Raw genomic sequence first — 22,468 nt, forward strand, 5'->3', positions numbered from 1 at the left:
CCCAGCTTCTTGTGCACCTCCTTGCTGGCAGAGCATGGGAAGCTGAAGAGTCCTTGACTTAGTATAAGCACTGCTCAGCAACAACTAAAACGTGGGTGTCTTATCACATTATTCTTATGCTAAATCCAAAACACAGCACTATGCCAGCTACTAGGAGGAAAATTAACTCTATCCCAGCTGGAACCAGGACACCCCAGAATGTGCAACTCTATTATTATTGAGTCCTGGTAATTTACTCATGTGATTAGATGAACATATATCAATAACCATTCAGCAGACTATTGAGTTTTTCCATTATTTTTCTTTGGAAAAAAAGGCGTTCTTTTGTAATTGATGACATAGACTGGTCTGTACGGCACTGACTACAGTTTGGGAATATGCACCTGGGCTGACTTTGAAGGCATCAGTGTCTCTGTTAGAAGCAGTGTAATTGTAGTAAGAATTCTGCTGCAGTACCAGTTGACTTTTTGTATAGATGTTACTGATAGGCCTTCATAGTTTCACCACTGGCAATAGCTGAGTTAGTGAGTCTGTAGCCGAATCAAGTATTTTTATACAAGCTATACTTACAACCACAGTCCTGAGGATGTATCTGCTAAGAATGGCTGCAGTATTTTGTGGAGTGTTCTTGTGGTCTAATTGTTAAATTCATCTTTCTGCGCAGAACTTGCTGGGCGACTATGCATTTTAATTAATTTATTTTGTACAGTTGTTCTATGCTTTGGTTTTCTTCCCATATGATAGTGTTTCTATTAAAAAAAAGCCCTCTAAGAGGTGCTGTAAATGATATTAATATTTCCAACAGAAATACTGAATGACAATGTGCTGCTAAACACTTCATGCATATATTCCTGATAAGAATTATGTTCATACTCTCATAGTAGTTGCTATTGTCTACTAATCTTGGTACAATTTTTATTTGCAGGCAATTTAAATTACAATGTTAACAATGTGTTCTTGATAGTGAGAATAGTGTAAATTCTGCAGTTAAAATAATTCTTTCAAAATTTCCTAGACTCTGATGTATGAAATATATGATTAGAGCATATGTTTTATGCCCAGGTAGCAGATAATAAGTAGAATTAGAACTGGTGAGGCTGCACCTTGAATTCTGTGTTCAGTTTTGGGCCCCTCACTACAAGAAGGATATTGAGGTGCTGGAGCGTGTCCAGAGAAGGGCAACGAAGCTGGTGAAGGGTTTAGAGAACAAGTGTTATGAGGAGCGGCTGAGGGCACTGGGGTTGTTTAGCCTGGAGAAAAGGAGGCTGAGGGGAGACCTTATCGCGCTCTACAACTACCTGAAAGGGGGTTGTAGCGAGGTGGGTGTCGGTCTCTTCTCCCACGTAACAAGGGATAGGACGAGAGGAAACGGCCTCAGGTTGTGCCAGGGGAGGTTTAGATTGGACATGAGGAAAACTTTCTTCACCGGAAGGGTTGTCAAGCATTGGAACAGTCTGCCCAGGGAAGTGGTTGAGTCCCCGTCCCTGGAGGTATTTGAAAGACGTGTAGATGTGGTGCTTAGGGACATGGTTTAGTGGTGGACATGGCAGTGTTAGGTTAATGATGAAGTCTGTGTTAGGACTCAATGAAGTTAAAGGTCTTTTCCAACCTAAACGATTCTATGATTCTATGAATTGGAGTTTTCTATTGTTAACCATGTTGATGCCTATAGAACAGAATACAGATTATATTACTCCTTTTGTCTCATAAGAACAGGTTAAAAGGTTTACTGGTAGTGTATGTTCAGGTATGTGTATTTGGAAAGGAAGGCAGGAATTACTCTGCTGGTAATAATCTTCCTTTTAACTGAGATTGCTGAAAATTGAAGTACACTGTAGAAAAGGAGATGAAAGGTAAGGAGAGATGTCTTCAAAGTTGTGCAAATTAATTGGCTGATACTACAATTGTGCACAGCCTAGACCACATATGAGTTAGGATTCAATGGTTTCGAATACCTCTGTGCTTTGTTTAGGTAGCAGCTGTGTAAATTACACAGCTGCTCTTCAGATTCCAGCCTGGTCTTCTGTTGCATAATTCATTACCTTAGTCTAATGAAGTTAGGAGGTAATTGTAAGGAAGTGTAAGATGGTGATAGTTGTTGTAAAAGTAGATCAAAACAGTAAGAAAAGCAAGTTAACGCTGTGTCATGAGGGAGGAAAAATTAAAGCAGGGAAATTCTATGCCTGATTTGAGTAGATGTACTCTGAATATGTAAATTTTTATTTAAAAAACCCTCAGTACTGGCTTAGAACACCTCAGTGGCTTGAATGCTGTACATAGTCTATGGCTGATTATTTTAATAGCAGTAAAATGGAACAAAAAAAGAAAAGAACTTTCATGGCTAAATAATTACAGCTTTGTTATGACAATTTCTTTTAACTCCCTATCCCTGTCCTTCCTTTAGCTAAGCAATGCTATGTAAGTTTTCAGCTCAGTTAAAGGCTTTTTTTTTTTTCAGTTTGCTTGGTTATTAGTGACCTTTAAGGATTTGTTTTACAATTTCTCTGTACACATGTTAATTTAGTTTCACTATATGAATTCAGTCTCAAGAAACATCTGTTTCAAGGATAGGAGCACTATTTAGCTGTAGGGCAGCTGGCGATCTCAGGAACTTTATTTATACATTGAAAAGAGGGGGGGTCAAAGACTGTTGGAATTACTGACTCACTGAAATCGTTCTAAAATATTAAGTTGTGATAATGTAAATTTAATCTGAAACAAAATTATTTATATACGTGTGTAGGCACGTATGTTTATATATAAGGCTTTTTTTTTCAGTTTGCTTGGTTATTAGTGACCTTTAAGGATTTGTTTTACAATTTCTCTGTACACATGTTAATTTAGTTTCACTATATGAATTCAGTCTCAAGAAACATCTGTTTCAAGGATAGGAGCACTATTTAGCTGTAGGGCAGCTGGCGATCTCAGGAACTTTATTTATACATTGAAAAGAGGGGGGGTCAAAGACTGTTGGAATTACTGACTCACTGAAATCGTTCTAAAATATTAAGTTGTGATAATGTAAATTTAATCTGAAACAAAATTATTTATATATGTGTGTAGGCACGTATGTTTATATATATTTCTTATTTTAATTCCAGGACAACCATTGTGGGAATTTAAATATGAGAATATGCAATGCACACACACACATGCCTCAAATTCCCATTGTGAGATGTAAGCATACAGCAGCACAAATGAGTTACTGTAAGGCAAACGTGGCTGTGGTGGGTTAATACTGCAGGGTCACTCCCAAGGAGCACGTTCCTTATGCCGTGTGAAATATGGAGAACTTGGCTGTTCCCTTCCCCCAAGGAAGGATGAGGCCACCCACAGCCACACTGCAGCTTAATCTATGAGAAACTGGGGTGTGATCCAGTCTGCCTAAATCCTGCCTGAGCCTTCAGCTCCTACCACCAACTCTCTGCACCTGCTTAGACATTTATGAGAACTTAGGTTTCTTTAGCGCTTACCTGTGGCCACCCAGCGATGCTGAAATGTCTCTTCTCAGGCAGTGGAGGTCTGTTTCTTGCTGGGAGCCCCACTGAAATGGAGGTGGGCACCTGGGCTCTCCATACATTCCCTGGAAGCTCCCGAAAATGAGGCCAAGTGAGGGCTCTGGTGGCAGCACCTTTATTCATAATAGTTTAATGTCTGTGCCCTTGCTGAAGAAGGGGTAGGGCCTGCTCATCACAACGTGGCTTTCAGACCCTGTTCCCTGCAGTATTTGTGTAATTTGTATTGCATTTATATTACACAAAAAAGTGGTCACTGGGAATTGGGACCAGAACCGTCATTTCCCTGCTCCCAGCGCAGGGACCTGATGGTTTCTTGCCTGTTGTATGACTGGGCTTCGTACTTGTGTATTCCCGTCAGCACAGTGCTTTGCCTTCCAGGAAGGCCTTTAACCTGAAATTATGCACGTCTTGGTGCTTGAGACACCCCTCTAGCATTTGAAAGACTGAGTTATTATTTAGCCCTCTGAGGCTAAATAATGCTGAGATCCACATTCCACAAGTGGATGGAAGGCTGGATGAAAACCCTCCAAATGGCCAGTACTTGTCTGTTCTGGTTATCTGTACTCCTGGTTGAAGAGAGCGATGCCTTACAGTCATGGCACTGGAGGCAGCCAGTCACTGTGGGGAAGAGCAGGTACCCAAGTGAGGGAGGATGCTTCAAATTTCAGAGGTACACCAAAACTGAGCGAACTGAAATCATCCCCATTTTTTAGATCCATACCCTGAAACGGGGAAATGAGACCCTTTTTCCTCAAAAATTATACCTAGTCACTGACCTTACATCTGTAAAATAGGATATAATCAAACCCATAAAGTTGGAGTCTCTGCTGCTCCCGACAAATATACTCCTTTATTTGTTCTAGGATGTTGCTAGCAATGACTCAAAAGCAAAATAGTGAGGTAGCTCTGAACTGAAGGTTGATTGTATCAGTGAAAAGTGAAAGGTAAGCATTGTTATTAAACAGTGTCCAAGCTTCAATACAGAACTGATTCTGTGTCCCTGGATAATTCAAGATTCAGTTCCCCCACGGATAAAGTAGATGCTTGTCTCCATTACTGAGGTGCTCTGTGGTCATGTTACTAACATTTGTGAAGTTTGTTGAATTATGGTGGAACTGAGCTGTGCCAATACCTAAAAGGAGCAAGGTAATAAAATCAGTCAGAAGTTATGCTCTGGATCAGATATGTTTTCTGATGGGGTAATGTGATTAGAGCAGCTTAATGAGAGGCAGTGACTTCTGTATTCAGCTCTCAATTTGGGTCCTAACTTAGTTTATTATTGGGAAAGTCTCTTAATTGTGAGCTTTAGTTTACGTAGCCAAAAATGCATATAAAAATTACTTATTTCATAGTTTGGTGGTAGTAAGCAAAAGTTTTAGTGAAACATCAGGATTTTCTCAAGTAAAAGATGTGATTTTCTTCAATGTACTTTACATTCAGACTGTGTTGTGGTGACTTTGGACAACGATACAGTGCGATGTGATCAGTGCCATTCTAAGGATGCACAGAACTGACTTTAACATTGGATTAAAATTGCATTTATTTAAATAATATAGCCAAGATACTCTTTAACTAGAATTGCAGCATATGCAATCACAATATTATTAACCTCTCCTCTTTGGGAGAAAACTGTTACGTAAGCGTGGACGTTCATTATCATGCTAGCTTAAGAAGCTGAATAAATCCCTGAAAGGCATCTGCTGCTCTCCTGCCACTGCTTCTCCTACTGCAGACAGATACAGCTTTCATCTCTGTGGTAGTCCATGTTGTAAACATCCTTCTGTGGTTTCCTCACCCAATAATGTTTTCTGGAGGCGGAAGACCTATGGCCTTCCATTATTTTTTAGCCTTTTCAGGCATCTGCAGCTGGGGGAAAGGAAGGAGATGCTTGCTACTAACGTATTTGTTTCATAGGGCTGCCAGCTGACCATCCTCATTTCTGGCCGGTGTTCATGGAAATCAATCTGTTAAATTAACAGCATGATGCCAGATAGTTTCTTGTCAGACTCTGACTTGCGTAACAGCGTGCTAGGTTTGATAGACAGTGATTTGAAGTGCAGTGTTGTGTGGGGTTTTTTATGCACATATTTTTATTTATAAAATGCAAGATGGGTGATAGATATGGAAGTTCTTAAAAAAAAGACCCATTTCTTAAGGTGAATACACTTTCCTCCTAGAAATTCTATTTTTTTAGCTGAAAAATGAGTAAAAGCTTGAAGTGGTTGATAAGTCAAAGAGCTCTGGCTGCATGCCACTTATAACAGGCAACACTGAAAGAATGAGAATTTTGATTATCTCCCCATTCCAGTAACTTTTTAAAATTAAACACTAGAGTGGTTTTTGCATATTTGCTTAGCTGGAAAATAGCACATGGCTTTGCAGGTTATATTTAGCAGGAAGATATTACTTTTCCTTCAAAAGTGTAAAGATATTACTACTCTTCCCTTTTACAAATCTGCAAGTTGGGAAAGAATTACCGTAACTGGGGGAAAAAAAAACAGTTTTCTTTTCATGGAAGCAGAAATCTCTCATTAACTTTCATGGGACTCTGGTGACCCTTTGAACAGGAATACACCTGTAAAAATGTGGACTCTGTTCTATTTATCATCTGACTATAATCCCACCCTCTAGATGATGTAGTTTTAGTGTGTTTTAGATTTGCACACTGCTTTTAAATGATGCAGCTGTTCCATAGTTTCTTTGGGATACATGTGCTGGATTTTTCAGACTGTAGGTTATTTAGTACTGGATCTTGTAGCATCCTAAAAATACTTGGTTTAGGTCCATCCAATTGTATTTGAACTGCCTGCATGTTAATATTTTGCAGAGCTCCTCTCTGGCTCATAACATACAGCAGTACTCACAGAAATCATTAATGAGCACAGGAGTTTGGGAATACTGTCATGGGTGCAGCTGTGTAAAAAAAAAGATTCAATGAATGGCATGCTTACTTTCAGAAAAAGGGAAGAGTATTACCAATTTCCCAAGCTTGCCATAAAGGGGGCAATAGATTCATCTGGGAAGAAAAGGTCATTACTTTAAGAGCAACTTTATAACAGTTTAAAGTGTTAACGTTCTTGGCAATTTAGAATAGGAATTCAAAATAAAAGTTCCATTTCAGGCCATTGTAGTATTGTCATCCAGATGTGCTTGCTGCAAGCCAAAGAAACATTGGGGTCTTTTAAAATATGTCTCATCTTGCTTGGGGGCATCTTCTTTTCCCAGGTGGTGCCTGGGGGAGCAGACCTCTAACAGCACCCCCTGCTAAAGCTTTCTGCTATTTCGGGTAATGGGTGCTGGGGTATTCCAGGTGGTGGATAAGCCAGCGGGAGGCAAGGGGGAGAGGCAGGGGAGATGAGGAGGATATGTCAGAGCTGTGTGCATCTGCGCAGGGCTCCCGTGTGCCTGTCTTGTCCTGCTGAAGCAACCTGGGTGGCCCCAAGTGTCTCTGGAGCACGCTGGAGAGGCTTCCCAGCCTGGCCACAACCTCTGGGCATGTAATGGCGGGATGAGATGAGAAATTTGGAGGTGGCCTGATGCTGATGTTACAGGCACCCTGCCTGCAGGCTCGCTTCTGGCACAGAGCATTGCCCTCCCCTTTGGGAGGGTGATGACCCTTCTCGCGCCATCCCCCAGCAGCGCTGTTCATTCGGCCTTGGGGTATTGGTCCTTAGGTGGCTTGGATGTGGGCTACCCTGTCTATCCCTCCTTTACCTTGGCAGTAGACTCCTCCAGCAAAGGTGCTGTAAACTCCTTGGCAGAAACCACTCACCACAACCCCTCGGGCCACCCCTGTGGTGCTCCCTCTCCTCTCCTCTCCTCTCCTCTCCTCTCCTCTCCTCTCCTCTCCTCTCCTCTCCTCTAGCCACCCCCCACCACCCCCCCGTCCCCCCGCCTCTCCTCTCCTCTCCTCTCCTCTCCTCTCCTCTCCTCTCCTCTCCTCTCCTCTCCTCTCCTCTCCTCTCCTCTCCTCCCCTAGTTCCCCTATCTTTGCATGCCATGCTCACCTTCCCTTGCTACTCCTTGAGCCCATAGTCCTCCTCCTTCCTCACCAAAAAAAACCCCGTGGCCTGTCCTACTCCACGCTCCACCTTTCCATAAGGTGCCCTATGTTCCCTCGGGTGCCCAGGCCTGCACCCATGCAGTGGGCACACTTCCCCCCCACCCCGGGGCTCCCAGTATTACCCAGGGACTGGCTGCATTGTGCCTGTGCATGGCGCCTGACCCGGGGGCTGCCCTGCTCTGCCCTCGGCCCTCCCTGTGCTCGGCCATGAGCTGCACTGGCAGCCAGGAGTGATTCAGGCGCTGCACAGCAAAACCCAACACTGGGCTTAGGTTGCCACTAAAGAGACCTCTCCTGACTACAGCTTGTTGATGACACTTGGTTTAACAATGTAAGTTTATTTTAAAGCAAGCAACAGTAACTTGCTTGGTCCTTAAAAATGGGTACCTGGTCAGTATAGTGCACTGATTTAAAAATGAATCGCTCGGGTTGTTTTAATGTAAGTAAAGTTGTCTGCTAATATAGTCCTTTTACTTACCTATTAAATTTTCAAACCAGTAATGAAACTTTCTTATTACTGTCCATTTTTGCACTACATGGGCAGAATAAAGGATATGGTAGGGATTTGAAAGCTCTGTCCAAAAACTTGATGATTAGGAGTTGAGAATTGGTAGCTGTGGTGGTAATGAGGATCCCAAGGAGACATTAGAGAGAATAAGTTCAAATCACACTTAAAAGAAAGTGTAGATTACATGTCACTAAAGTGGATTTCTGGAAAACAGTTTTCAGTTCCAGATATATTCACTTCCTTTTCCTCTTTCCAACCTGACCTCCTCAAATAAGATTACTTCTGTTTAGTCTGTGCCAATATGAATTCTGATGGGATCTGATGGGATCTAAACTATGTGGGAACTGAAAAGCATACCTCCTACGTGGACATCAATTTCCTTCAATTTATTGTTGACAGCCTCTTATGTGACTTGTTCCTCTTAGGCCAATTTAGTGATTTCTGTTCAAAAGATGAGAAGCAACCAAAGACTGTCTGAACAGCCAGAAAATTGCTGTCAAACTAAGTAAAAGCAAAGGATGAACTTAATTTGAAATTTGTAGTGAACTCAGAATTTTCCTGTGAAAAATTAAGTTAAATTGTTTATATTCATGAGCTTCTAAATTAAATACATCAGATTTAGTGCTTTGAAGTGATTTTTTTCTTTAATCCCCCTAACTCTCATAAAGAGACTAGATAATCTCCCATTTATTGCAATGTAAGACGTAGTTGAAATACATGATACAGTTTTTCTCTGCGAAGTATGAAAGTGCGTTTAAAATAATTTTAAAACTGCTAGCATAACCAAAAAACCCCAATTTTATTTATATTCCTCTGGCTATTTCAATGAGAAACAGATGGCATTAAAGCACAGCTTTTGCATGCAGCATCCTACCAACTTAAATGGCAAGAATTTTACATCCTGACTCCGTAACTAGGATCACACCATGTTCTCCTCAAGGCTCCCTGTAAAGGCTACTTTATTCAGCAGAAGGATCCCTCTCCAGAAATCTGTCTTCAGTTGTTACATTAGGGAATTAAAGTGTACAGTAGCTTACGTACAGAGATACCTTACATGAACTGTAGACCTTTAATTCCTGCTTTTGGGTAACAAATGAAACCTTGCATATGCCCAAGGTGACATTATGGAACTATGGGGAATGTATTGTTTCTAAGCAGTGGTGGAAGTCTCTCCAAGTAGGAAAACAGTATTGTAAATAGCAAGGTATTCTTTTATAAAATCGTAATATTAAAACACAAAACTTGGACTTACAGAGACTTGGTTTAGATACTGTTGAAACAAAATGGAGACTTCAACAGGATGTGGGAATTGAGCTGAAGTTGATTTCGTTCATGTTTCATTTTATTCAAAGTATAATAGCCATATGCCTAGTACATTGAACTAAAATAAGAATTCCGGCATGCTTGGAAGTCTTCTGTGGAAGCTGGAAAATATTCCATGAAGATGCATGTTGTCAACACCCTGTTTCTTTGTTTACAATAATATTACTGTAGAAGTGCATCCTGGATGTAATGAACTTTGCTGTGGTGAAAAGAGGACAGGTAGGTTCACAGTAGCTGAGGACGAGTGGTGAGGTTTGAACCACGTCTGTGATTCAGGGTTGTTGGTAAGCATTAGTGTTGGCTTAAGTGGCATGCTCATACAGGAGCATCAGCTCTTAAAATAAGTGATACTAAGCAAACAAAGTGAGTTTCGGTGTAATAGGGAATAATGTAAAAAATAAGTAGCAACAACCTACGTGTGATTGCCTTGCTTAAACATAGGTAACAAATATATATTTGTGTCATATTGCACTATACCAATGATAAGGAACATCTGCATTCTCTTTGTTCACATTGCCTATTTAATTTTTTTCAAATATATTGACATGATATAAAGTTACCTTTTTACAATGATGTTACCTTATCACTTTGGAGTTCTAGATGTTTTTTCAGTAAGAATTTCATTTCTCAATTGGATAATTTTCTTCTTAACATTGTTCTTGTACAAGTTGTGAAAGCAGGAAAATATTTGTAACTGTGATCCTTTAAATATCAGGAAAATTTACTTGTTTGTTTAGGGGGGAGAGAGAGAAAAAGGTAGAAAAGCTGTCAAGTTTACAGAAATAATCACTTTCTAAGTCTACAAGCCAAGATTTTCAAGGGATGTATGATTCTGTGTATTGCCATTCTAGGTGCCAAACTTGAAAATGCAGGAATTGAATATCAAAGCGTTTCAAGATAGATACTTGCGGTCAGGCATTATTTAGACTGAAAACCATTGTCATGAGTTGTACTGTTTTAATATTTGAAGTACTTTTTCCGAAAATGCGAAGTAAATGATTCAGAAAGTTCTATCCTGCGTTTATAAATAAAGACGTGTTGCTTTCCATGTTAGTCAAGTTCTTAATTTTAGAATATTTCAAAATGCTGTAATTCAATTAGGAAAATTTTACTTCGGGCTAATACTCAAGTAGTGGCTAGACTACATTTCTGTCATTCATTTACTGTATTTGTTTCTGAAATCATCATGAAAGAAGTACTATTTAAAAAAAAGCCCATGTGATTCTGATTTTGTTTTTATAGCAGTGTGAAGAGTAGAAGATTTTCCTGAACTGGTTTGTGCTTGCATAAGCTGCTAGGAGTAGAAGTAGCATGACTACATGTGGTTAGTGTACTTTAAATAGTAACCATGGAGTATAAAACGCTCAGTTTTGAATTGAACTGTTGGGGCACAAGCCAGGGCTTTTTAACCTTCTAGTCTCTAAAGTCTATGTACCAGAGCTTATCTTGAAAACACTTTGAGATTTAATTGTGCATTTAAAGTGGAGTAACAGTAGGTTATTAATTCTAAAACCTGAAATGATGCATATCCATCTTAATGCATTATAATAATTATTTTAGTTGACGTGATTTTTATGCAGTAATTTATTTTTGACATTTCTAGAGTTAATCTCCTTTAATATATATATATACACTCCTATTATGTTATTTTACTAATCTTATTTAAAAAGGGAACATTACATATTGAATACTGTACCTCAATTTTATTGTAATGATTTTACTGGTTACCAGGTGGGGTGGCAGTTGAAAAATTTGGTGAATGCACTACGAGAGGATCCGAGTGGTGTTATCTTAACTTTGAAAAAGCGACCTCAGAGCATGCTTACCTCAGCACCAGCTTTACTGAAAAATATGAGATGGAAGCCCCTTGCTCTGCAGGTAATGAAGCTTAATCATAAGTCATACACCATCATTTTAACTATAGATTATCTCAGTGATGCTTTATTGTGCTTCATCTCAGCAGCATATGGATTTACTCTTGTATACTTTGAAAAATTGTTTCTGAAATGATTTCTCTGCAGTTTGTTCTCATAGGCTCAATTGAAATTAAACCTGTTATTAGAACTTTTCAAAGTTAAGAAGTAATTGTCCCAGTGTTTTACAATGCAGAAGAGTAGTCCCAGGTAACTTTTCTAGCCAAGGGGAAACAAGCATACTTCAGAAACTGGTAAATTTTAGTCTGACTTCTTGTTAAGCTCTCAGTGCAGTATAACCTCAAAGAAAGAGGAGAGGAAAAGATCTTGAGTTCTCAGTTTGATCAATCATGGAGTTATAGGAAAATTTATAAGGTGATTTTATTCAATAAACCACTTGACCATCAAAATTTCCTCATGTAAATAAAGTCGTATTCGTGTTGGAGTTGTCCTTGAGATTGAACTCTTGTACATAAGGAGGTGTAGCACGGGATGTCTGGCTGGGCCTTTAATTTTAGTAAGCTTGCAATGTGCTGAAAACCATGGAATGATTTCATTAAAGCTTTCGTGTTTCACTTTAGGATAAAATGTCACTGTGATGGATTACTCTTAGGAAATAAAAGTTATGTCCAGACTGATGAAAGCATGTAACCAACAGATGGAACTGACAAATAATCCCTTTTTTCATTCAGTTCAGATAGAACAATGTTTAGAAATTTATTTTCTTTGCATAAAGAATGCATTATTTGGGACATTTTTATTATCACAATAAAAAGTCTAATTTAAAATTAAGTACATTTGAGAGAGAAAAGACTTCTGCAAAGTTCGGGCAAAAGGAAAATGAGATATGGAAATGCAACTGCCAGTAGCTGTGGTCTTTGCCATTTAAAATATTGAGATGCATAAAAAGAACTAATGCCATGAAGAACTTCTTTCAAATATGTGTGTATATATATAAAAATTATTTTATTATGGTTAAATGCATCACTGTCTTTGAAACTGAGTAAGTTTTTAAATGATTGAGATGTCTTGGTCTTTCAGATATAAAGTACTGACTAGACATGTGACAAAAAACTTTCAACCAAAAATATCTTATTATCGTCTGAACATAAAATTGCAAATCTGTATGCATGATATGAGTGTATGAATGTCTATACTTGAAGGCTGCACTGTTATCATAGCTTTAGTGAGAACATAAATACAAATGAAAAATGCACATCGTTGCTCTAAATGGGGTCAAATGCTTTCAGTCTAAATCCTCTTGTGACAAAAAACTTTCAACCAAAAATATCTTATTATCGTCTGAACATAAAATTGCAAATCTGTATGCATGATATGAGTGTATGAATGTCTATACTTGAAGGCTGCACTGTTATCATAGCTTTAGTGAGAACATAAATACAAATGAAAAATGCACATCGTTGCTCTAAATGGGGTCAAATGCTTTCAGTCTAAATCCTCTTTGGGTGAGTTTGGTATTTCTTTGGGTGAATTGGGTCATTCTTATAAATATTTCTTTTTGCTTCACTTTATCATTTGCCAGTAGAATAATTGCACTGAATACCCCACAACAGAAGTTTCTGACATGGGCCATTGATGCAGACAATAGCAAATAAGCAATTAATTCAAGACAGGCTACTCCAAAAGGGTGGGAAGAAATTGGGTAGAAACCAATTTCCACCATTTAAACTAAGTCCAGTGGGAAAGCGAGGATTCCTGTGGTCCCTTTACAGTGAATGCAGTCATGAGCTTAAGTTGTGGGCCTGTTTGAAACTCCACACTCACTTCCAGAGGCAAAAATCCAGTCATCTTTTAGTGTGTTTTATTTGGCTCTGATTTACATCTCAGCATCCTTATAGATACTAGGGTGTAATTCAACTGATCTAACTTTAGGTATCTGCTATGTGCATATCTACATATCATTCAGGTTTCTCATTTTTACTCCCTTTGGCCAGTGGACATACATAACAGTTACTGGTTCATTCATCTTGGCCTATTTTAGACTGATCTGCCTTAGAATGAGCTGAATTGGCCCCTGCGCATGCCTCTCTCTCTCAATTTGTTGATAAAGGGAGTCTGGACAGCTAGCTCCAATGGAGATTATGTGTATTAGATAAGATGAGACTGACCCTAGATAGAGGTTTTCTGTAATCTTACAGGTTTGGGGGGGAGGGGCGGGTAATGGGAGTAGTGGTTTTGGTGTGGGTTTTTTGCTGAGAGCATAGAAAATACGAATATTTTTAAGGCTAATATGAGTACAAATAGAGATACTGTTAAACATTAGAGATATAATTCTGGTATCATGATGCTATTGTTCTGATTTTATCAAGCATGACACCAGGAAAAGGCCAGAACCTCATTCAACACTTATGTGTGAAGTGTGCATATGTATGTCTGTTGTAATTTGTGATTTTAGTGTGAGAAGCAACAGTTTTCTTAAGTAGACTGAGTGTCGAAAGCTCCAGGGCAAAGTGAAGACAAACTTCAGAAGATGCATAATGTGGAGATTTCTGTTGTTAATTTATGCAGATCAGAGGTGAACAGATGTTACAGTCAGATGATGTTAAATTTTAAATGTAGCCTAAGTGTGAAATCGGTACTGTATGTTTGATTAATAACAAGCAGCGAAAGCAGTCAGAGTGCAGTGTAATTTTATAGCTATTAAAAATATGAAGAAACAGTGTTTATTTAACATAATGTGCTTCAAAAATTTCTGAAAAAAATCTTCAGAAAAGCTGTATGTTTTGGAATTGCAATTTGCCCTATGGCTGTTGTGAAATTTCTTATGTATGTTCCTGATTCATGTAAGGGTGCTATTCTTTAATAGGAGCTTGGGAAGTAGTGTGAGAGGGGGAAAGTGATAGCCAATAGGAAAAAAACATAAGGAAATCAGTATTTCCATCACCTTTGGAAGCAGGGGAAATTATGATAACTTGTTTTCCTATATCAGGATGTCATGGAATAATTGAGAATGTTATAACTGTGCTGTCATCCCAGAGCTGAGTTAATTGAACCATAGGTATTATTCCACAGACACAAACTATAAGGAAATTATGACTCAGTAATAATTCTGTTAAAGTACAAAATATAAGCAAAATATTCAAAAGACTCTGGAATAAGATATGGGGATGAAATTCTGATAAAATGGGAATTAGGATCTGCAAACTGGCTGCTGTGGATTTTTTGGTTCTTCAAATGGATTGAACAGAGGAAAAATGTGGTGTCACATCCTAATCAAATTGAAGTGAGTGAGGTGGGAAGGTGGAAGTTTGCCCTAATGTAAGGAGACTGACACAAAAGCAGAGACCGAGTTTTTGTACGCGCCCTACAAATGAATATGTTTAACAGCTGTTGCAGCGAATGTAGAAGGTAAATATTTCAGTGAATTAAATCGAGACACATTTACATTGAGATTTACATTGGGATGTTTTAATTGAGAACCTTCAAAACTTAATTTTAGCTGAAATTGGATAATGTTGAGGCATTATTGGTAAATTGCATTCTGCTTGTTTAGTCAATAATTGTGTGTACAAACATGAAGTTTGCCATTTGCAGCTACATGAAAAACTAGACTTAATGGAGAGATACTAAGTATGCCTGTAAGTTGGGAAAGTGCTAGACAAGTCTTCCAGTTCAGGCAGTATGCAGGTACTACCCGTGTATCAAGCAGTTTGGTGTGTGAGTGACAGGGCATCCTGGTAATTAAATTATGCATTCTGATAACGAAATTTTTAAGAGCTTGCTGTCCACTGTTAGTGATCTAGATTAGCTGTATGCCAGCCAAACGTTCGTGGTCTCTGAGTGTGGAAAACGCTTTTAGATCATTCAGATATTAACTGGTTACTAATTGGCATAGATACTTCTCAGAATGTTCAGTGGTTTACTTTGAACAGCTCTGCCTTCACATCGCAGTCTTGCCATGAATTACAAGTTAAATGCAGTCTACGTAATTATTGATTAATTCTTTGGGTTTTTTTTTTCCTTTTTAGCAGAAACGTGGTATATTCATTCTTTTCACAAATATTCTTATCCTTAGAATAAATATGAAAGGTTAGGGGAAAGAAAGAAGAAGAACAACTATGCATCCTGTGTAGCAGTCCTGAAACTGATATCGAACGGCTTGATGTACAGTAAAATAATGCAATTATCCTATGGCTAAACTATGCACCATTACATAATGAGTTTGTATTTACAAGTGCATTAATTCCAGCTGTAAGGTCGATCAGTACAGAAAGAAAAACATCCTTTTTTTTCCCTTGTGTCCTCATTAAAGGAAGTGCTGGTTGTTTGGTGGGTTTTTTTGTTTTCAGTCACTTGATGATTGTCTGTTTTAATATCCATCATTATCTAACTTCTTGCAGATAATCAAAGTTCTCTCTTGACACATTCTGCAGTCATGTCAGAATTTATGAAGTCAAGGGAATTTTCAGCCTGTGTTTTTCGTTATTGCTTTTATAACATTTGAATTAGGCAGCTGTGGCCTTGGGGAATTTTGTGGTTGCCTTTGCAATTGAAGGTATTCATTAATATGGTATTGTACCATAAATATTAAGATGTTATGCCTGCAAGACAAATCTTACTAAATTTGCCTTTCAGTTACTTTTTCTAATACTCTGATCCATTGTGTGAAAGCCTAGAATGACATTTCAGATTACAATATTTGTATTTCTGACTGCTACTGAATGTGGTGAACAAACCAAATAAGTTTAACCTTTAATTTTTTTGTTTTTCTTACTTGACATAGAGGTGACTTAATTATCTTTGAACTCTCCAAATTTTTGTCTGGTTCAAAACCTAACTTAAATAAACATCCTCTACTCTAGATTGTCTGCTTTATTTCTCCTTTCCACTTTGTGTTATTTTGGGGAGGTTTCAAAGGGAGGCTTCCTGAAGCGTTGTTTGAACAAGGGTGGAAGGTTCGATAGAGAAGATTCTCGGCGCATATGAAATCTTCTGTAAGTCGCTATCATCACGCTAGCAAGAAGCTAGCTGCAAAGTCCTCCTTTGCCTTCTGGAAAGTGCTTTGTTAATTAGTCAAAAGAAACTGGACTTGATTACAGTGTGGAAGACTCTTCATCCAGTTTCTTTATAATACAGCAAAGGAGTGGTAGAGCAACATGTTGCCATGCTTCAGCCAATTTGGACTACGCGCTGCCGGTATCAGTGAAAAGGCTCTTACTGATGTCAGTGAGGTTGGGGGCAGGTCCAGCTGCCAGCCACATCTTGTGTGTTGACCTGGGAGAAAAACCTTATGACCCCTCTTAAACACCCTCTCATACTCTTCACCAAGCTTGTTTAAATGTCACCTTTTGTATATTTAAAATCGTTCACTGTACTGTTTTGTATGTGATTAAATTGTACCGTTATAAAATCGCCAACAGCTCAGTATCTGTAGTTTTTTAAACAGACTTTATTTTGGATTAGATATGCATCATATCTCCACTATGATATGCATCATGTCTCCGCTATGATATATTCAGCTTTTCAGCCTCGTAAGAAGCAACAGCAACAATAACAACAGAGTCCTTGGTTTGAGAGAAAATGCTACTTTTATTATTTTTATCTAGTATTTTTCCTCACTTGATTATATTGCCTCCTTCATTCATCTAGAGACAATGCTATATTCTGTTTTCATCGTTTATTATTAGAATTAATGAACTTACACTTTTTAATCATTAAATTTGAATAAAATACTAACTTCTTTGCTCTTCAGTTGCTTAGTTGTCTTTTAACTACGTGGGAACTGGGCATTCTTTGCAGCACTGTTAAAATGGATTCTGACTGGGTTTTCCTACAGAGTATGAATTAGTTGTAGTATTTCATTACTTCATGTCATGGTTGGTCTTATAAAAAGTTTATTTTATTGGAAACATTCTGGTCAATAAATTGTCATAACCTTGATCCAATATGAAAAATATATTAGCAGTAAAATCTGTTTACTGATGCAAATACTGTATAAAGATATTACCACTTAAAATTTTGTAATGGTTTTGCTTATATGTGTAAAAATTGTGTGTCTTTTTCTGGAGCAATGTTTCTCAAACTATATATTGCAGCTTCCGAGGGAGTTAATGAAAGGTTCAAAGAGTTTTAAAAAACATTAAAAAGAATTTTAGATAGTATATATCAAATATTAATTACACTAATTGTTTAGAGAGCAAAGCAAAAATAATATGCTGACTCACTGGGGGCACCCTCTCAGTTCCTTCAGGGTTGGGGGTGGGAAAAGCAGCAATAGATCTTGGCAGCAAGAGGGAGGTAGGGACTGCAGGACAGAGCTAACTGGGGACAGAGCAGCTTCTGGAGGAGAGGGGAGTTAAGTGTCTATGTGCTGTCTGTCAGTACTTACAGGGACTTCTTATTTCCCTGTGTTAGTGAAACTGAGCTGCTGTAAGTAAAGACAGTTGGTTATCTGTTCCCTGGCCAACTGACAATTTGGGAAAAGGTCCATAAAGACTAATGATCCTGAAGGAGGATGGTGCATCCAAATTGTTTGAGAAACGGTACTCCAAAATATATTTAAATATGGATTTTGTGTCTGTCATTGTGGGTTAAGACTGATGCAGGGTCTTTTGTGGGACATTTTTTAGGCTATTCCAGTTTTAATATGTAACTTCTAAACTTTCTCTGTCAGGCTATTCCCATGGGTCAAGTATTTTTGGACCTGAAAACTTTGTAGTTTTATTGCTGTTTCAGCAATCCCACTTGCCCTGGCCAGCCTACCAAAAGGGACTGCAGCAGAAAAAAGCTCTAGTCCTTGGAAGAGAATTAGCTCAGTGATAATAACACTGATCTCCAAGGCACCCAATTCAGAAATACTTGAAAGGAGTTCCTTGTGTTTTTCTGTTCAGTGTGCCTGCATATGGTCCACTGAATGGCTGCCATTGAACTGGAGAGCTACATGAGCCGATTTACTTGCCAGGTGCACAGATTGACTTGAACTGAACGGTTGAGGTCTCTCTAAATTGCAATGCAAAATGCCGTGTAGATGCACCATACCTGCAGGCCATGTTCTGAAGGCTCTCTTTTCAACCAGGAGGGCCCGAAGACTTTTAATTCTTTATAAAATGAAAGCTGAACTCCTACAGCAGAAGTTACAGCAACGCTCTCAGTGTGTTGAGCTACTACCAGGAGAGAACATTTGAATGCTTTTTACCGTGTAGCAGTTCTTACTGAGCTACTGATTTACTGGTGAAGCGGTGATAAATATATTTAAAAAAGAAAAAAGTGGTGACCTATTTTTAAATTTGGATTTCCCCTTTTTTCCTAGTTACACAGCTTTTCTGTTTTTGTGGAAATAAGCTGGAGACTTGACTTTGGCAATATCACCCAAATATGGAAAAGATATGAGACATCCTAGTATGTTTTGAGACAATCCTACAGGACTGTGCTTCCACTTGTACTAGATTGTATTACAGTTTCTATCCCCTTGGGAGCTCCGGGAGCCCGGGGAAGGTGTAGCTACATTGCCATCCTGTGAGATACCACAGTCATTCAGATTCTCACCAATTACACTGTGATTTCACCTCTGAAAATATCTGACATGGGAACAGTTTGAGGGAAACCTTTTACCTTCAGGTAGCTGGATAACTTGTGTTTTTCTGTGGTAGACTGAATACCATTTCTTCCTATTGCACTCACTGTTTTAACCACCTTGCCGAGCCAAAAGATGAACGAAAATATGCATTTGTCAAAGATGCAGAAACCCCAACTGATTTCCAGCATCTTCCAGCAAACTGTTCTGGAGGACAAACCGACCTGTATGTCTGGGCTGTGTATTAGCAGGGACTGGTGAAGTGTGAAGTTATCCAATAGAGAATCCTCAGGCTTCAGCAGAATTGTTTTTTCAGAAATTAAGTCCGTATCATTAGTATTTAAACAGTTAAGCCCAGGTATTCCAGGCTGTAACACAAGGGAAATTCTTTACCTGTGTCCTCTAGTCTTCCAGCAGCCGGTCAGGACCACCAGAGGCTCATCAATCCGTTGTAAGTCCAAATCACTGTTATGCTTGAGCGTGATTTTCCGTATGTAACATAAACCATAAACTCCTATTGATTGCCACCAGTATAGTCTCTAGGGCCCCCTTTCCTCTTACCTACCTATTCATGCAGGTAAAGTAAACAGCTGTCTTCTTCCTCAAAGTGGAGAAGAGAAATCCATCTACCCAGCTTGTCTTCCTCTCGGTGCTCCTGCCAGTATGAGCCATGAACAACAGCCTGGGCTTAACAAGTGTAAACAGGGTCTAGGTCACAAAATTCTTTTGGCTTACAATGAAAATTAATTCTACAAGCTACTCAGCAAGCCACAAAGTGTACTTGTCATAGAAGTGCAAGGTATCAGAAAGGAAATAACCAGTGTTGTATTAGTAAGTGGTTCAAAACCACCTATGGCTACATTGTCACAGATGAAAATCTAACAGATAAGATTTTTGTTTCTCTGGAAGAGGGTTTTTTTGGTTTTTTTACCATTTTGCCACCAACTTTATTCTTATTTTTGCAGACTTCTGTCGTCTTCTTCTTTTAGTGGTTGTAAAGTCTTTTACCTGTCTGGTTTTGTGTGTATGTCTTTCTCCCTCTCTTCCTGTAAATACTGGCAGTCTTTCATTGGCCTGGCTACAGAATACTCACGTTAACTCTAATGAGCAAGGGAAGAATTTAGCAGTATCACTGTTTACAGGAGATGGTTTTCTAACATTCAAAAAGAGAAAACTTGTGTCAGTTTTTAGCTGTTGCTCTAAAGGTGGACTTGCAAAGTTTTAACAAAAATTTTAAGCATACATTTTATTATGTTTGAGATAAATAACATCTAACACAGCTCTGTTCCTAAAACAAGGCAGTAACTGGCTAAAGGATGAGGTTTCCTAGGTGGCATGCATTATTCTTACATACAGACTGGAAAAAAGTAACGCAATGATGGGGGCTTTGCTTGATAAGCATAAATTCGAATGGCTCATTGCTAGCTTATGAAAGGGCAACATTTTGAAAAAGTTCCTGCTGTTGAACTCTTGGGGTTTTCTGCAGCATAGGCATAATGCTACAGTGTCAAGGTTAATATCTAGAAAATGAGAACTGATTATTCTGCACAGGAATGCCCTGTTGGTCTGTCATAAAGTATTCTTAATAGTGCTGGCAGAAGGATCTTTCTACGCACCCAGTCAGTCAGTATTTAGAGCCTCTCTGCCATCAATACAATATTGGAATGTTTGTGTCCTCCAGTAGTTATTTAGGTCAGAAATTATATGTACAGTGAACTCTCTTTAATCCCACCACTTCTTTCTTCAAGGAGTTCACTTCCAAAAAGATGGAGGGGAAAGAACTCTTTCAAAGCAAAACTCAGCATTTGTTTAATTTTAGGGTATATGAAGATACTGTTGTACTTGCTGATTTGCCATTTTTCTTTTTCTTCTGCTTGAGTTCAGCTATCACACAAGCCAAGCAACATAAGGCTTTTGTTATTAGGCAGACACGTTATTAAGTAGACTAAAGCAATCAAAGTTTTCTTCTCATTTCATTTTTCTGCATCTGTATAGAGACTGTTAGAAAACCTTGCTGTAATTTCCAGCCCCACAGTGATTTAATAAACTCTTCAAATGGTTGGTCATTTTTTAGCTAGCCAAGATAGTTAAGTTGAGGAAGAAAAAGGGGTGCCTAATTCACAAGAGAGAGAGAGAGATGTGATTAAGAGGAAGGATCCTGTTTGGACTGGAATGATAGCTAGAATGCATGATTATTCTGCAAGGAGTGTACAATTTATTTACCTGTCAGTAAATGTTACTTTGTGAGGAGCGTGCCCAGGGGAGTGAAGAATAATAATAATAATCTCCAGTTTATTCTGTCTCATAGTGTGTGTGCTCTGAGGACGCAGTACCTGATTTTACAGCATCTGCAGACATAAACTGAAGCTTTTACAGTTAATTCTTAAGCTGTAGAGCAGATGGAGGGAGATGACATTCAATTTAATGCCTACTTATGCACCTTTTACTGTAAACACTAGACTTTTTCTTTACAGTGTTAGTTTAGTTAAGGAATTCACTGGATTCTGTACATTATTTACTCATTAAGATTTCACCAGTGGCTGTACTGATTACTGTTTTTATGGGCATTGGCAATAGTTGTGCTGTGCAAAAGGGAAAAAGATGTAATCAGAGGAGTCAATTTTATAAGCACAATACATGTCCATTCCTAGATCCTTAGCATGAGTGTTTTTTCAGTCAGTTTAAAAGCACACAACACATTACCACTGTTAACTATTTCTTTAACTTTCTGAACTATAGAATGTTTATAGCTTTTTCAAATAAAAATGTATAATATATAAGGATAATCTTGATTATTTCTCTCTCTCTTTTGAACCAGCCTCTTATTCCTAGAAGTCCTACAAGCAGTGTTGCTACGCCATCCAGTACTATCAGCACACCTACAAAAAGAGACAGCTCTGCCCTTCAGGATCTCTACATACCCCCTCCTCCAACAGAACCTTATGTTCCAAGGTAAAAAAGATCATTTCAGGTACAATTCAATGTAAAAAATATTGTAAAGTAACTGACCATTCTGTTCCTACCCGTTTATCAGCCTGCCCTGTGGGATTAGGCTGATAAGACTTAACATTTTGCAGGTGAACTAGTTATTAAGGGTAGACATGCTGAATCGGATCCACAATGATCTGAATCAGTGTCTTGTCTGCAAAACAGACAGTAGCCTTTAGAAAAGAAGGTTCGGTACCCTATTTTCTCAAATATGGGATAATCTGTTGTCTGTAACAGTCTCATCCTATTTCAGAAGAGCAAAAATTATCTGAAACCCTGAATCTATAACTAGGACAAGAGTTCGTATCTGTCCCCTTGCCTAATAACCATGATGCAACAAGGGAGGCTGAGCTACAAGCAAGAAACTTTCAACTTCAACAAAGAGCACTGTTTTATTCTGCCATAGTGTTTTGTTTTTTCATAGAATCATAGAATCATAGAATAGTTTGGTGGAAGGGACCTCTAAAGGTCATCGAGTCCAACCCTCCTGCTGTGGGCAGGGACATCTTCTCCTAGATCAGGTTGCTCAGAGCCCCGTCCAACCTGACCTTGAATGTTTCCAGGGATGGGGCATCCACCACCTCTCTGGGCAACCTCTGCCAGTGTTTCACCACCCTCAGC

The 22,468-nt window shown here is 38.7% G+C and overlaps 1 protein-coding gene across 1 annotated transcript in view; it reads left to right on the top strand.

The window, feature by feature from the left end:
• Positions 1 to 22,468, top strand: part of CNKSR2 (connector enhancer of kinase suppressor of Ras 2) — a 205,549-nt gene that overhangs the window by 89,915 nt on the left and 93,166 nt on the right. The window contains exons 10-11 of the mRNA XM_009276936.1: positions 11,144 to 11,290; positions 21,678 to 21,811. Of these exons, the coding sequence (XP_009275211.1) occupies positions 11,144 to 11,290; positions 21,678 to 21,811 (281 nt within the window). The remainder of the gene's footprint in view (positions 1 to 11,143; positions 11,291 to 21,677; positions 21,812 to 22,468) is intronic.

The sequence above is a fragment of the Aptenodytes forsteri genome, unplaced genomic scaffold (genome assembly GCF_000699145.1).
Source record: "Aptenodytes forsteri isolate BGI_AS27 unplaced genomic scaffold, ASM69914v1 Scaffold273, whole genome shotgun sequence".
NCBI lineage: Eukaryota > Metazoa > Chordata > Aves > Sphenisciformes > Spheniscidae > Aptenodytes > Aptenodytes forsteri.